This window comes from Syngnathus floridae, chromosome 16 (genome assembly GCF_059516105.1).
Source record: "Syngnathus floridae isolate MCC-2025c chromosome 16, RoL_Sflo_1.0, whole genome shotgun sequence".
NCBI classification, from domain to species: Eukaryota; Metazoa; Chordata; class Actinopteri; order Syngnathiformes; family Syngnathidae; genus Syngnathus; species Syngnathus floridae.
In genome coordinates, this window is record NC_142428.1 from 11123665 (window position 1) to 11140715 (window position 17051).

The following is a 17051-nucleotide window of genomic DNA, read 5'->3' on the forward strand; positions in this document are numbered from 1 at the left end:
CAAGGCTTGGGTCCCAACGGCGCGGCACGTCCACTGCCGCTGGCTCCAGATCAGTTCTCACCCATTGTACAGAACCGCATGACGCAACTAAGCGTTTCTTGTTATTTGTTTTTAAAATGGTGAGACGAGCGAGAAGATAATTTTGTGGTCATCAAATTGATGAATTTGTGTGATTTTTGGGGGCTTGCTTTCATGAAGCATTGCGTTTCCCTATTACGCACCTCACATCAACATCGCGGGTACCTCGCAAAAAGTTGTTTTGCATTTCCCGCTCTCGGCACGGACGGCACAAAAGCCAGACGAAAAAGCTTGGCAGAGAAGGCCGGCTCTGACTCACCTTCTTGGCTTCCTTTGGCATCTTGTGAGTCTTCTTCTTCTTCATCTTCTTGTCTTCCTGTTCAGGGTCAGAGGTGACGGCGGGGTTGTCGATGCCGCCCTTCCAAGGGTCGGCAGGAGACAGCAGAGGGTCCTCCTCGCTGCCACGATGGGCCCGCCCCTTCTTTTTCCTCTGCGTGGCGTGGCCTGCCTCCTCGCCGTCGCTGTCCGAGTGAAAGCGTCTCTGGTAGGCCTTGGTCTTGCTGAAGAGGATTTTTGAGCGGTGTTTGTACTTGGAGGGCCGCCGTCCCGGCCGGGACTTGCGCTCGTAGCCGTTTTCGTCCTCTGAGTCGCGGAGCTTGGCGGGGCGGCCGCGCGCGTCATCCGGCTCCACGTAAATATCGTCCGGCCCGAAGGTCCTGGGCGTCGGGGCGTCGGCGGGCTCAGCGTAGTCGTCCGAGGCCTCGGCGTCGTTGGGGTGCATGGAGGTGGGCGCACGCGGCATCCGCCGGTTGCTTCGCATTCCGGCTTCGATGGTTTTCAGCAGGTTGGGGTCCAACTTTTTCACGCTGGGCTTGGGGAGAGCCGGCTTGGGCCGAACGGGTGGCGGCACTTTGAGGTTGCGTTCGTGCTCGCTGGCTGGCGCACCATGGAGCGGGTACTCGTTGCCCTCTGGGTCCACGTGGCGGTATTTGGCGCTGCGCTCGCTGAGCGCGGGAAGAAGCTGGACGTCGTCGCCAATCGGACTGTATGGTGGCGGGGCTTCGTTGTCATCGTCCGACTCTGGGTAGTATGAGTCATAAGCCGGCGAGCGGCTGAGCGGCGAGCTGGGGAAAAGCTCGGCGGCGCGCTCACGTGATGATCCATCTGGCATGAAAGCGTTCTCGATGTGGGCCTTCTTCTCCAGCACTTGGTTGAAGAAAGGCGTAAAGACCTCCGTCTGCCGATGGTACTGCGACAGCGAGTAGAGTGCCGTGAACTTGGCGGCGATCTCTGTGGCGATGTGCTCGCCTTCCGTCATCAGCTCCTTGATGTCATCATTTTCAAAGAAGTCGGCCTGGCTGTCGGTGACGGCCACCATCTGGACCGGGATCACGTCCTGGACCTCTGCCAAGAAGGCCCGCAGCGTGGCCATGGAGGCCTTGCGCTTGGCCGAGTAGACCAGGATGTAGCCGTGTACTAGCTCGTCCTTGCGGACACCGATGGCGGAGTGGTAGGAGAGCACGGTGACTTGGATCCTGCGCCGGCTCTCGCCGATAATCTTGTCCAATAGCAGCGTGTTGGCCCGGCCGGGCTGCCCGGCGCTGCAACAGCGCGACTCCAGAAAAGGGGAGAGAATGAGGTCAACGCTGAAAGGGTCCCAGCACATGGCGCACATGACCACCCGCAAGTGGGCCTCGGACGCCGCGTCTTTGACGGAGGAGGGTAGCAGCGGCGCCAGCGGTGGCGGCGCCAGGAGGTCAGAGTGGCGCTTGAGCCCGTCCAGCACGCCACGCAGGCCCTGCTTGACCTGGGACTCAGTGAACTTGCGTGCAAAAGTGCCTGAGGGGATGTCCACAAAGGTGCACTGGAGCTTGTTGGCCAGCTGCTGGCCCTGGTGCCGAAGGATGGGCACGTTCTTGCAGGCGCCGCCATCCCTGGGATTGGCCATCATAAGGATGAAGGGGAGGGGAGCGGCGCACTTGTCTCTCCTGCTCTGGGCCATTTCGGCTCGGATCCTGCCCACGCAGTCACCCACGCAATTGAGGGACTCCATGGAGTTGAAGACGCAGAAGCAGCCGTGCGGCTTGAAGCTGGACACCCAGGTGTGGCTGAAGAGCAAGGTGGAGTTGACATCGACAGCGAGAAGCTCCAGCTCGTAGAGCTTGCCGTCCAGGGCGTACTCGTCGTCGGTGGACTGAGCTCGAATCTCGTTGGCCAGCTCCTGTGCCAGGCCCTCCTTTCCCAGGAGGCAGAGGTTGATTTTGTCCACGTCGGTGCCGTTGCGATAGAGGTCGGAGCGGGCGCGCTCCTGCTGCTGGAGCAGCCGGTTGGCCAGAACCTGCTCCACTTTCAGGTCCACGCAGTTGGGGCCACTCAGGCACGTCTCCTTGGTGGGGTGGTACACGAAGCCGATGTGCTTGAGCAGGAGAGACTCTCGGTCCGGGGCCAGTTTTTGTAGCGCCCGGTACCGGGGCTCCTCGCTGAGGACGCTGTGGATTTGGCTCATCTTGTCGCAGCTGGGCGTGGCGTTTAAGTCCAAGTCGTAGAAGAGCTCGGCGTGCTCGAAAAGCATTTCCTGAAAGTCCTCTTTGGCCCGCTCCACTATTTCCTGCTGGTGGCGACCGTAGACGTCCCTCCTGTCCGACTCGGCGATGAACTTGTAGGCTTCGTCCTCGGCGAGCAAGCACGCCACCTCCTCCCAAGGCTGTCCGGCGCCGACCAAGTGGAGCTGCTCCAGCGTTTTCTTGAACCTCTCCTTCATGTCCGCCCTCCTCTTTTCCGACAGCAGGAGCCGCACGTGGTTGCGGTAGATTCTCTCGGCGTCAGGCATAGCCAGAAGGTCAAAGGGGATACGCCGGTCGCTGTGGTTCACGTGGTCCGACTCGTCCCAGGGCGTCTGCTCCAGCGCCACGAACCAGCACTGGAAGTCGGGGCGCTGGCGTATGAGGCTCTGCGCCTCGCCCCATGTCAGGTGCTCCACCTCGTCCAACCGGCCCAGGAGGTGGCTCAGCGTCTTGGGCAGGGTGGCCAGGTACTCCTCGCGCCGCCGCTCCACGTGCTCCCGCTTGAGTTGCGCAATGTGCTTGGTGAAGGCGTTGCGGGCCTTCTTGGAGCCCTCCAGGGCGATAAAGTCCTCAAAGTCGGGGTGGCCCCTCAGGCCGCCGCTCAGCGCACCTTTCCAGGTGCTGTGGTAATCTCTGACCGTCTGCACCACCAGCTTCTCGAACCGGTCAGTCACGGCGGCGACCAGCTGCCGCTGCACCTTGTGGGCCTCGGCATAGGGCACGGCTTTGGGCTTGGCCCGGCTTCTGTCCAGCTGCTGGAGCAGTGTGTTGAAGCAGAGCTCCACGTTGACGTTGGCGCGAGCCGACGTCTCCACCAGAACCAAGTTCTTCTTGCTTGCCGCAAAGGCCTGAAGCTCCCGCAGGTGCTGCTCAACCAGCTCGTCGCATTTGGTGGCGGCCACCACCACGGGCTTCTTGGACTTGGTCATTTGCGAGTAGAGCCCACTGACAAACTTGAGTTGGTCGTCAAACTTGCGGTTGCAGCCCTTGCTGACGTCCACGCACAGCACAAAGCCGTCCACGCTCAGCTTGCCGTCCGTCATCTGCTTCTGCTCAAAGTCCTGCTCCAGGCCCAGCTGGTCGGTACAGATGTACATGAGCTTCTCAGCCGACTGGAGCTTGGTGGCCGCCGCCCGTTTGCCATACTGCTGCATGTTGGTGCTGCGGTGCGCCTGGAAGGTCTGGTCATCGATGAACTCCGTCTGCTCCACTACTTGCACTTTGCAGTCTGGCCCCTCCTCCCCTCGGTGGACCACCTCACCCCAGTACAGAAAGTGGTCATTGTTGACCACGCGGCCCCCAAAGTCGATGGTGCTCAGCACCGACGTGTGCTCCGAGTAGTAGTCGTCGGCATCTGGCCGCACATACCTGTTGCAGAGGCACGACTTGCCCACGCCACAGTTGCCCTTGTCCTTCTCCGTCCCAGAGAGGCCCACCACGCTGACGGCAAAGCTTGGGGGCCGCGCCTCCTTGTTTTTGGCCATCTTAGTCGCCGACTGGCGCACCGCCAGCTCAGAGCTGAGCTCAGGATATCATTCGTGCGGGGCTTTGGACGAGCGGCCGCTCCCGCCCGCCTTTCCTGTCCTCTGGCGTGCTTCCCCTCCTATCACCTGCCTGCAAGACAATTTGAGCATTAGAGCTAGCTCAACGCAAACAATCAGCCACTCAATCACCGGTGCCCTTCGGATCGCACCAAGCTCAATTGCAGCCGAGCTAGAGCCGCAAAACCTCTGCGACCCTTTTAGCATCTCCAAACTGGCATGTTTTTTCTTTTTTGTATACCGTACTGGGCCGGCGTCAGTAGGGGACAGCTTTGGGTAGCCCAACACTGCCCCAGTGTGTCCATCGGTAAACGTCGGACAGTGCAGAAGTTAGAAAAAAAGACATCACAGCTACCGAAGCATCATATGGCCTATTGGGATCAATTGCACATTCATTACAACGCGAGTCATTTTTCTAACCATGGTAAAAAAAAAAGTCAAAAGCACCCCCCCACCCGGGTGGCAAAAAAATAGAGGTTCACCGCCATTTGTGGAGAGGCAGAGAAAAATGGCAGGCCAGCGCAGCCCTTTGACCACCGCTGTCCTAGAAATTAATTCAAACCAAGAAATCGGCTCATGTCAAGCCAGCGTCTGATTGAAGATAAAAAATTTGATGATTAGCGCACCGGAGAGGAGCGTCGCCGATGCAATCCCAAATTCAACTCTTTTCCTCCAAACAATGGAGGGTGCGTCCTCGTTTTGATGAGCGGTTGCGATCGGCTGCTGAGGACAGCGGGCAAGTCCTCCATCGGGTCCCGCTCCCATGTTTGGCCAACGAAGACAACTTTTTGCTTTGTTCCTCCCGAGCTCACCGCCTACAAACATGTCGCTAATTAAATTCCCCGCAGAGCAGTTCCTTCAAAAAAAAGCACGGACGGACGGCATGACGTTCCTGCACTGGCCGAGGATCTGCTTTGGCGAGGGAGGCCATGTGCCGACTGCCAGCCTTATTTTTCGAGAAATGGAAGCCGCTTTGTTCTTGGGCTAAGAGGAAAAAGAATGCCGGCGAACTTGCCGCCACTTGTTGGCTGTGGGGAGGTGCTTTAGTTGAGTGCATCATCTACACGTCTGTGTTTCCTGGACACATTTGTCAACGGCCGCAGTCATCACACTAGTCGCCGCTGCTTGCAGCCCGAACCCAACTTGCCTTCAAACTGCAACTGCGCTGGGCTCCAGTGCCCCTTTTGTGGGTAACACTTACGTAGTTGCAAAGCCGAAATATGTCTCTGTGCATTAACTATGAATTGACCAATCTATCAGCAAAGTTATTTGTTATTTTGAGAGCCCACTTTCCTACTTTTAGTCCCTAACTTGGACACCTCAATTCAAAGTGATGAGAAGATGCCAGACACGTTATCGCACTTCACAAGTTCAAGACCAACTCGGAAAGGGCAAAACTCTGACTTCCTGCTTCCCAGGAATGCGGCAGCCCTCACAGTTACAGTGCTGTTGGTACCGGTGACACCACTCGAGGGTCGGTGGCTACAAATAGCCCCAAAAGCATCAAAGGCAACCAAGGAGAACGATCTCAGCGTGAGGTCGTCAATGTGCAAAATGGCAAAAAGTTTTCAATGCGCAAAATGGCCAAATGTTTCGGCACCGCCACAAGTTTTGGTCCAAATGGCATTAAACGCTATGCGGCGGGGACAATTCGAGGAGGTGCTGAATTCGGGCGACACCGGTAATGCGTCAAAGCACCGCGAACGAGCTTCCATCATGTCCTACTTAGGTTGTTTTTTCAAGCACTCGTCGGGGCAGCCTTCAAGCAGCCGACAATCAAACAGACAAACAAACAAAACAAAACAAAAAACCACGATCCTGCTCCCAAAGTCTCTTCTTACGGTGCGAAGACAAACCACGGGCTGGCAGTGGGCACCTTTCCAAGCGATGGCGACCGGCTAACATTAGCAAGGCGCTAGCTGCTCGTCTCGTTAGCTTAGCTGGCGCCCAGGAAGCGAGCTCGTCGTCCCGGGGCTCGTTTCGCCGCTGCTTCCAGCAGCCCGACGACGACGCGCGATCGACTTCGAGCTGCTCGGCTCGGCTCGTCAGTGGAACTCGGCTCGGCTCGGCGCGGCCCGGACAGCCCGGCGACCCGAGCTTTATGAATCCCAGCCAGGAGACATTCCCGTCGTTCCGTACCCACCTAGTAGGAAGAACAACAACATGGTCGCTCCAATTCCTCGTCGAAAAAACGTCGTCTCCACCTTGCAAAGCACAAAAGAGGGGAGGACAAATCCGCAGAAAATTAAAAACAAACAAACAAACCAAAAAAACGCGTCCTTGAGCCACTCGAGCCACTCATTCCACGTCCGGCGCTGTCCTCGCGTCCGCTCCACCCGGGGGCAGTGACGGGCGTCGGGGGTGGCGCTCGATCGCTGGCTCACTCGCTCTGCCTGAACTGCTGTGGATGCTGCTGCGTCCGACTAAACGTCGACTGGGCCTCCCACAGGCCATACGGGGGATGTGCGAGACGAGACGTCAACGGGACCTCTGCACAACAGTTACGGCGAATCTCTCTCACTCTCACTCTCGCTTTATCTCGCTTTCTCTTGCTCTCTCTCTCGCGCGCTCTCTCATCCTCTTTCTCCAACTTACCCTCTCTACCAGTGGCGGAGCTCCACTTATCCTTGAGCAGGGGGATCTCCAAATCCCCCACTGAGGTGTGCACACACAACACAGATCAGGAGATGAGACACTGTGGAGAAATCAGCAGGAATGAAAAAAAAAAGGCAGAGAGAGTCAAAAAATGGTTAATAAAGGTTTTCTTTGCAGTAAATTGGTCTCTATTTTATTTTATTCATTTAATGTCAACGAGGGATACAATGTCATGCAGAGGTACATATATATACAATTTTCTAGATAAACTAGAAAATGCAATTCCTGGAGAAATTGCGTGTGAAGGCGAAGACTATGAATAACTTCTTGGGGAATGCTGGCGAATGATGTTAAAACGAGTTGAATTACCGTATTTGCCGGTGTACAGGTCGACTCGGTGTATAAGTCGACCCCCTAAAATTCGACGGAAATTTACGATTTTATGATATATCCTTTGTATAAGTCAAGCTCAATTGTTGCATTATATTAAACTTCAAAATTCAATATGCGAAATTTATTGACGAAATGTGTTCAAATTCCGGGAGGCCGTGCGCATACGGCTGTTTCTAAGCACCGCGGAGGAGATCGCGGCCGGCGAGCTCGCGCACGCCGCCCGGCACCAACGGGAGGCCGGAAATAGCTCCAAGCCGAGCGGATCGGCACTTTATAAGCACCGCGGAGGAGATCGCGGCGCCTCATTGGACTTCCAGCGGCCGGCGAGCTCGCGCACCCGCCCGGCACATCCGGGAGGCCGTGCGCACGAGCCAAGTGGCCGAAAATAGCCCCCGCCGAGCGGATCGGCTGTTTATAAGCACCGCGGAGGTGGTCGCGGCGGCTCATTCGACTTCCAGCGGCCGGCGAGCTCGCGCACCCGCCCGGCACATCCGGGAGGCCGTGCGCACGAGCCAAGTGGCCGAAAATAGCCCCCGCCGAGCGGATCGGCTGTTTATAAGCACCGCGGAGGTGCTCGCGGCGCCTCATTCGACTTCCAGCGGCCGGCGAGCTCGCGCACCCGCCCGGCACATCCGGGAGGCCGTGCGCACGAGCCAAGTGGCCGAAAATAGCCCCCGCCGAGCGGATCGGCTGTTTATAAGCACCGCGGAGGTGCTCGCGGCGTCTCATTCGACTTCCAGCGGCCGGCGAGCTCGCGCACCCGCCCGGCACATCCGGGAGGCCGTGCGCACGAGCCAAGTGGCCGAAAATAGCCCCCGCCGAGCGGATCGGCTGTTTATAAGCACCGCGGAGGTGCTCGCGGCGTCTCATTCGACTTCCAGCGGCCGGCGAGCTCGCGCACCCGCCCGGCACATCCGGGAGGCCGTGCGCACGAGCCAAGTGGCCGAAAATAGCCCCCGCCGAGCGGATCGGCTGTTTATAAGCACCGCGGAGGTGCTCCCGGCGCCTCATTCGACTTCCAGCGGGCCGCGCACTCGCGCACGCCGCCCGGTTCAAATTTTCTAAGTGCAACGCACAATGAGATGCATGAGAAACGGCCTTGGTTACCATCACATTTGAAGCGATGAATACGAAGTTAAATTTTATGACTCGGTGTATAAGTCGAGGTCGATTTTTTTCGGTCGATTTTGGATCGAAAAAGGTCGACCAATACACCGGCAAATACGGTACTTGAGAAATGTAGAAAACAGAGGTGAAAAACGGAATTTTGGAGAATTTGGTGGAATTTCGGAATTTTGGAGAATTTGGTTGAATTTCAAATCTGAAAATGTGGAATTTATGGTAAGTGGGAATTTGGGGAATAGATAGGAAAAAGATGAAGAGTTGAAAGTTGGAATGGGTTGAATCGGTTGAAAAATGTAGAAATCTTTGGAGAATTTGGTTGAATTTTAAATTTGAAAATTTTGAATTTTTTGTAAGGGAAAGTTGTGCAATAGGTAGTGTTGGAATAATTTTAAGTGAAGCTTTGGCCTGCCAGACCTGGAGGCCTCGCCTTTACGAGTTTATCTTTCCTTTTATCTAGGTTCTTCCTTTTTAGTGATAGGGATGTCTTTTGATCCCTGTCAGCCATTTGTATCCTTCCTGTCCTTATGTTGTCTGTCTGTTTTCGTTCCCGTAAGAGGCCTTCACTAACAATGAGCAGGGCTTATTTGCATAGGTGACATGTTCTTTGTTTGATTCACAGGAACTTCATTCCTTTTCATTTAGCGGTAGGTTTGGTTCATAGCTTGTAGTTTATCAGACCTGTTTTTCTTTGTTAAAGGTTACATACAGTTAGAAGTAGTTGCATAAAAGTTATCCCATATTTACTCAATGTTTGTTTAAGGAACTGCATACCGGTTACCTCACGTTTGCTTAATGTGTGTTGAAGTGTTTAGGACAAGTTACTTATTATTATTATGTGTTAATTTACCAAGTAGATAAAGTTAGCAAAGGTCTAGTTGCATTTGTTCCACAGCAAAGCGGCAATCAACGTGCTTCAAGGTATTTGACCACAGTCGAGGACGAGTCAGCCAACTGTGAGGGAAGACGGCTGGGGATGGCCTCTGCGGGGGTCACGAGCCAACAGCGAAGTGCTAATTCACACCACACTACATTCTTTTGCTAATCAGCGTTGCTACAGACACAATTGCCCCTCCCTTTAGTGTAGCAACGCCTCTGTAACCAGGGCAACCATAACATTAAAAAGAGGGGCACGTGGAGTAAGGACTCAGAACTGATGGAGGTTGTAACTGAGATTGCTTTCTCTATCGTTCTCCTCGCGAGTAAACCTGTTCTGGTTGTCTTCTCCTCTTCATTCCAGCGAGTGATTTAATGTCTAATCGTATTTAGACCCAACAGGTAGGCAAAAGATGAATACTTGAAAGTTGGAATGGGTTGAATCAGTAGAGAAATGTAGAAATGAGAGTAGAAATTTTTTTGGGGGAGAATTTGGTTGAATTTCAAATTTGGAATTTTTGGTAAATGGGAAGTTGTGGAATAGGTAGGCAAAAGATGAAGAGTTGAAAGTTGGAATGGGTTGAATCGGTTGAACAGTGTAGAAATTAGAGTAGAGAGACAAAATGTTTGAAAATTTCGTTGAATTTCAAATTTAGAATTTTTGGTAAGTGGGAAGTTGTGGAATAGGTAGGCAAAAGATGAAGAGTTGAAAGTTGGAATGGGTTGAATCGGTTGAACAATGTAGAAATTAGAGTAGAAAAACGAAATTTTGGAAAGTTTGGTTAAATTTCAAATTTGGAATTTTTGGTAAGTGGGAAGTTGTGTAAGAGGTAGAAAAAAGATGAATACTTGAAAGTTGGAATGGGTTGAATCGGTAGAGAAATGTAGAAATGAGAGTAGAAAAACGAAATTTTGGAGAATTTGGTTGAATTTCAAATTTGGAATTTTTGGTAAGTGGGAAGTTGTAGAATAGGTAGGCAAGAGATGAACAGTTGGAAGTTGGAATGGGTTGAATCGGTTGAAAAATGTAGAAATTAGAGTAGAAAAACGAAATTTTGGAGAATTTGGTTGAATTTCAAATTTGGAATTTTTGTTTAGTGGGAAGTTGTGTAATTGGTAGAAAAAAGATGAACAGTTCAAAGTTGGAATGGGTTGAATCGGTTGAAAAGTGTAGAAATTAGAGTAGAAAAACGAAATTTTGGAGAATTTGGTAGAATTTCAAATTTGGAATTTTTGGTAAGTGGGAAGTTGTGGAATGGGTAGGCAGAAGATGAACAGTTGAAAATTGAAATGGGTTGAATCAGTTGAACAATAAAGAAATTAGAGTAGAAAAACAAAATGTTGTAGAATTTGGTTGAATTTAAAATTTAAAAATTTTGGTAAGTGGGAAGTTGTGGAATAGGTAGGCAAAAGATGAACATTTGAAAGTTGGAATGGGTTGAACCGGTTGAAAAATGTAGAAATTAGAGGTGAAAAACGAAATTTCGTGAAATTTTGTCGAAATTTTAAACGTGAAAACGTGAAAGTTTTGAATTTGGCAATTTTGGGAATGTCGAGAATCATTCCGAATGCGGTCTGAATGTGCTGAATGATGTGAATTTAAAAGTGGAATGACGTAAATGTGAAATGTCGAGTCTGCCATTAAGATTAAATGGGGAAAAATTTGTCGTAAATTTGCGAATTTTGTGAAATCGGAAAGTTTTCGGAACAAGAAAAATGGAAGCACTCATCTCGTGAATATTTGGAATACGTCAAAAGTGGAATGGAGTGAATCGGATGAATTATGTGGAAGAAGAAGCGGGACAAAAAAGTGTGGAGAATAAAATAGAATAACTAGAAAATGCAATTTCTGGAGAAATTGCGTGTGAAGGCGAATACTTTGAATCACTTCTTGGGGAATGATGCCGAATGATGTTGAAATTAGTTGAATTTCTTGAGAAATGTGGAAAATAGAAGTGTACTACAGAATTTTGGTGAATTTGGTTGAATTTCAAATTTGAAAGTTTGGAATTTTTGGTAAGTGGGAGATTGTGGAATAGGTAGGCAAAAGATGAACAGTTGAAAGTTGGAACGGGTTGAAACGGTTAAATAATGTAGAAGTTAGAGCAAATCTTGAATCCCCATAGAGAATGAGTGGGAATTAAAAGAAAAAACAATTGCGCCAAAATTTTTTGAAATTTGGAACAAAACAATAAAAAACGGCTTCAGGAGGTTCACTTTTGGGGTTAAAATGTTGAAACGGGTTCAATCGGACAATAAATGCAAAAGTTAGCGCCTAATGTAGCTATTTAGGGCAGTTAATGTTGAAATAAGGTCACTTCCGGTTTGATTTGGGTCACTTCCGGTCTATTTGGGTCACTTCCGGCTTGATAAGAGGCACTTCCGGTCTAGCTGAGGTCACTTCCGGTTTATTTGGGGGTCACTTCCGGTTTAAAAAGGTCACTTCCGGTTTGATTTGGGGTCACTTCCTGTTTACCTGAGGTCACTTCCTGTTTACCTAAGGTCACTTCCGGTTCGATTTGGGGCACTTCCGGTTCATTCTAGGTTCATTGGGAGCACTTCAGGGTCAATCCAAGATGGCCGCCACACTGGAAGTGGGGGTCAAGGGTTGAATTTTGTAAGCATAGTGGAAGTGGGGGTGAAGGGGGTGAATATGGTAAGGATGAGGTGACCAAAGTGAATAAAGTTGGAATGGGTTGAATCGGTTGATAAATGTAGAAATTAGAGTAGAAAAAACAAATTTTGTAGAATTTGGTTGAATTTCAAAATTGAAAATTTGGAAATTTTGGTAAGTGGGAAGGTGTGGAATAGGTAGGCAAAAGATGAACAGTTGAAAGTTGGAATGGGTTGAATCGGTTGAAAAACGTAGAAGTTAGAGTAGAAAAACGAAATTTTGGAGAATTTGGTTGAATTTCAAATTTGAAATTTTGGAATTTTTGGTAGGTGAGAAGTTGTGGAATAGGCAGGCAAAAGATGAACAGTTGAAAGTTGGAATGGGTTGAATCAGTTGAAAAATGTAGAAATTAGAGTAGAAAAACGAAATTACGAAGAATTTGGTTGAATTTCAAATTTGAAAATTTGGAATTTTTTTGTAAGTGGGAAGTTGTGGAATAGGTAGGCAAAAGATGAACAGTTGGAAGTTGGAACGGGTTGAATCGGTCGAAAAATGTAGAAATTAGAGGTGAAAAACGAAATTTCGTGAAATTTTGTCGGAATTTTTAACGTGAAAACGTGAAATTTTTGAATTTGGGAATTTTGGGAATGTCGAGAATCATTCCGAATGTGGTTTGAATGTGCTGAATGAGGTGAATTTAAAAGGGGAATGACGTAAATGTGAAATGTCGAATCTGCCATTGAGAATGAATGGGGAAAAATTTGTCGTAAATTCGCGAATTTTGCGAAATCGGAAAATTTTCGGAACGAGAAAAATGGAAGCGCTCATCTCGTGAATATTTGGAATACGTCAAAAGTGGAACGGAGTGAATCGGATGAATTATGTGGAAGAAGAAGCGGGACAAAAAAGTGTGGAGAATAAAATATAATAATAACTAGAAAATGCAATTTCTGGAGAAATTGCGTGTGAAGGCGAATACTTTGAATCACTTCTTGGGGAATGATGCCGAATGATGTTGAAATTAGTTGAATTTCTTGAGAAATGTGGAAAATAGAAGTGTAATACAAAATTTAGGAGAATTTGGTTGAATTTCAAATTTGAAAGTTTGGAATTTTTGGTAAGTGGGAGGTTGTGGAATAGGTAGGCAAAAGATGAACAGTTGAACGGGTTGAAACGGTTAAATAATGTAGAAGTTAGAGCAAATCTTGAATCCCCATAGAGAATGAGTGGGAATTAAAAAAAAAAAACAATTGCGCCAACATTTTTTTAAATTTGGAACAAAACGATAAAAAACGGCTTCAGGAGGTTCACTTTTGGGGTTAAAATGTTGAAACGGGTTCAATCGGACAATAAATGCAAAAGTTAGCGCCTAATGTAGCTATTTAGGGCAGTTAATGTTGAAATAAGGTCACTTCCGGTTTGATTTGGGTCACTTCCGGTCTATTTGGGTCACTTCCGGCTTGATAAGAGGCACTTCCGGTCTAGCTGAGGTCACTTCCGGTTTATTTGGGGTCACTTCCGGTTTAAAAAGGTCACTTCCGGTTTAAAAAGCTCACTTCCGGTTTGATTTGGGGTCACTTCCGGTTTACCTGAGGTCACTTCCTGTTTACCTAAGGTCACTTCCGGTTCGATTTGGGGCACTTCCGGTTCATTCTAGGTTCATTGGGAGCACTTCAGGGTCAATCCAAGATGGCCGCCACACTGGAAGTGGGGGTCAAGGGTTGAATTGTGTAAGCATAGTGGAAGTGGGGGTGAAGGGGTGAATATGGTAAGGATGAAGTGACCAAAGTGAATAAAGTTGGAATGGGTTGAATCGGTTGAAAAATGTAGAATTTAGAGTGAAAAAACTAAATTTTGTAGAATTTGGTGTGAATTTCAAAATAAAATTTTGGGAAATTTTGGTAAGTGGGAAGGTGTGGAATAGGTAGGCAAAAGATGAACAGTTGAAAGTTGGAATGGGTTGAATCGGTCAAAGAATGTAGAAATTAGAGGTGAAAAACCAAATTTTGTGAAATTTTGTCGAAATTTTTAACGTGAAAACGTGAAATTTTTGAATTTGGGAATTTTGGGAATGTCGAGAATCATTCCGAATGTGGTTTGAATGTGCTGAATGAGGTGAATTTAAAAGGGGAATGACGTAAATGTGAAATGTCGAATCTGCCATTGAGAATGAATGGGGAAAAATTTGTCGTAAATTCGCGAATTTTGCGAAATCGGAAAATTTTCGGAACGAGAAAAATGGAAGCGCTCATCTCGTGAATATTTGGAATACGTCAAAAGTGGAACGGAGTGAATCGGATGAATTATGTGGAAGAAGAAGCGGGACAAAAAAGTGTGGAGAATAAAATATAATAATAATAATAATAACTAGAAAATGCAATTTCTGGAGAAATTGCGTGTGAAGGCGAATACTTTGAATCACTTCTTGGGGAATGATGCCGAATGATGTTGAAATTAGTTGAATTTCTTGAGAAATGTGGAAAATAGAAGTGTAATACAAAATTTTAGTGAATTTGGTTGAATTTCAAATTTGAAAGTTTGGAATTTTTGGTAAGTGGGAGATTTTGGAATAGGTAGGCAAAAGATGAACAGTTGAAAGTTGGAACGGGTTGAAACGGTTAAATAATGTAGAAGTTAGAGCAAATCTTGAATCCCCATAGAGAATGAGTGGGAATTAAAAGAAAAAACAATTGCGCCAACATTTTTTGAAATTTGGAACAAAACGATAAAAAACGGCTTCAGGGGGTTCACTTTTGGGGTTAAAATGTTGAAACGGGTTCAATCGGACAATAAATGCAAAAGTTAGCGCCTAATGTAGCTATTTAGGGCAGTTAATGTTGAAATAAGGTCACTTCCGGTTTGATTTGGGTCACTTCCGGTCTATTTGGGTCACTTCCGGTTTGATAAGAGGCACTTCCGGTCTAGCTGAGGTCACTTCCGGTTTAAAAAGGTCACTTCCGGTTTAAAAAGGTCACTTCCGGTTTGATTTGGGGTCACTTCCGGTTTACTTGAGGTCACTTCCGGTTCATTTGGGGTCACTTCCGGTTTGATTTGGGTCACTTCCGGTCTATTTGGGTCACTTCCGGTTTGATAAGAGGCACTTCCGGTCTAGCTGAGGTCACTTCCGGTTTATTTGGGGTCACTTCCGGTTTAAAAAGGTCACTTCCGGTTTAAAAAGGTCACTTCCGGTTTGATTTTGGGTCACTTCCGGTTTACCTGGGGTCACTTCCGGTTCATTTGGGGTCACTTCCGGTTTGATTTGGGTCACTTCCGGTTTGATTTGGGGTCACTTCCGGTTTACCTGAGGTCACTTCCTGTTTACCTAAGGTCACTTCCGGTTCGAATTGGGGCACTTCCGGTTCATTCTAGGTTCATTGGGAGCACTTCAGGGTCAATCCAAGATGGCCGCCACACTGGAAGTGGGGGTCAAGGGTTGAATTGTGTAAGCATAGTGGAAGTGGGGGTGAAGGGGTGAATATGGTAAGGATGAAGTGACCAAAGTGAATAAAGTTGGAATGGGTTGAATCGGTTGAAAAATGTAGAATTTAGAGTGAAAAAACTAAATTTTGTAGAATTTGGTGTGAATTTCAAAATAAAATTTTGGGAAATTTTGGTAAGTGGGAAGGTGTGGAATAGGTAGGCAAAAGATGAACAGTTGAAAGTTGGAATGGGTTGAATCGGTCAAAGAATGTAGAAATTAGAGGTGAAAAACCAAATTTTGTGAAATTTTGTCGAAATTTTTAACGTGAAAACGTGAAATTTTTGAATTTGGGAATTTTGGGAATGTCGAGAATCATTCCGAATGTGGTTTGAATGTGCTGAATGAGGTGAATTTAAAAGGGGAATGACGTAAATGTGAAATGTCGAATCTGCCATTGAGAATGAATGGGGAAAAATTTGTCGTAAATTCGCGAATTTTGCGAAATCGGAAAATTTTCGGAACGAGAAAAATGGAAGCGCTCATCTCGTGAATATTTGGAATACGTCAAAAGTGGAACGGAGTGAATCGGATGAATTATGTGGAAGAAGAAGCGGGACAAAAAAGTGTGGAGAATAAAATATAATAATAATAATAATAATAATAATAATAGAGAATGGTGTAGAATAACATATGTGTGAAGGCCATCGCCTTCACACAATAATAATAATAGAGAATGGTGTAGAATAACATATGTGTGAAGGCCATCGCCTTCACACAATAATAATAACTAGAAAATGCAATTTCTGGAGAAATTGCGTGTGAAGGCGAATACTTTGAATCACTTATTGGGGAATGATGCCGAATGATGTTGAAATGAGTTGAATTTCTTGAGAAATGTGGAAAATAGAAGTGTAATACTAAATTTTGGAGAATTTGGTTGAATTTCAAATTTGAAAGTTTGGAATTATTAGTAAGTGGGAGGTTGTGGAATAGGTAGGCAAAAGATGAACAGTTGAAAGTTGGAACGGGTTGAAACGGTTAAATGATGTAGAAGTTAGAGCAAATCTTGAATCCCCATAGAGAATGAGTGGGAATTAAAAGAAAAAGCAATTGCGCCAAATTTTTTTGAAATTTGGAACAAAACGAAAAAAAACGGCTTCAGGAGGTTCACTTTTGGGGTTAAAATGTTGAAACGGGTTCAATCGGACAATAAATGCAAAAGTTAGCGCCTAATGTAGCTATTTAGGGCAGTTAATGTTGAAATAAGGTCACTTCCGGTCTATTTGGGTCACTTCCGGTTTGATAAGAGGCACTTCCGGTCTAGCTGAGGCCACTTCCGGTTTATTTGGCGTCACTTCCGGTTTAAAAAGATCACTTCCGGTTTAAAAGGTCACTTCCGGTTTGATTTGGGGTCACTTCCGGTTTACTTGAGGTCACTTCCGGTTCATTTGGGGTCACTTCCGGTTTGATTTGGGTCACTTCCGGTCTATTTGGGTCACTTCCGGTTTGATTAGAGGCACTTCCGGTCTAGCTGAGGTCACTTCCGGTTTATTTGGGGTCACTTCCGGTTTAAAAAGGTCACTTCCGGTTTGATTTGGGGTCACTTCCGGTTTACCTAAGGTCACTTCCTGTTTACCTAAGGTCACTTCCGGTTCGATTTGGGGCACTTCCGGTTCATTCTAGGTTCATTGGGAGCACTTCAGGGTCAATCCAAGATGGCCGCCACACTGGAAGTGGGGGTCAAGGGTTGAATTTTGTAAGCATAGTGGAAGTGGGGGTGAAGGGGGTGAATATGGTAAGGATGAGGTGACCAAAGTGAATAAAGTTGGAATGGGTTGAATCGGTTGAAAAATGTAGAAATTAGAGTAGAAAAACCAAATTTTGTAGAATTTGGTTGAATTTCAAAA

General features: G+C 47.6%; 1 protein-coding gene across 2 annotated transcripts in view; it reads right to left on the minus strand.

Moving 5' to 3' along the window:
• Positions 1-17051, minus strand: part of arhgap5 (Rho GTPase activating protein 5) — a 43612-nt gene that overhangs the window by 6579 nt on the left and 19982 nt on the right. Inside the window, exons 2-4 of one of the 2 annotated variants that reach the window (XM_088400146.1) lie at positions 6719-6818; positions 6267-6613; positions 338-4196 (exon numbers count right to left, since the gene is read on the minus strand). In XM_088400146.1, coding sequence (XP_088256272.1) covers positions 338-4066 — 3729 coding nt within the window. In that variant the 5' untranslated portion in view covers positions 4067-4196; positions 6267-6613; positions 6719-6818. Of the gene's footprint in view, positions 1-337; positions 4197-6266; positions 6614-6718; positions 6819-17051 lie in introns of those variants that run through there. The other variant, XM_088400147.1, reaches the window with a different exon arrangement.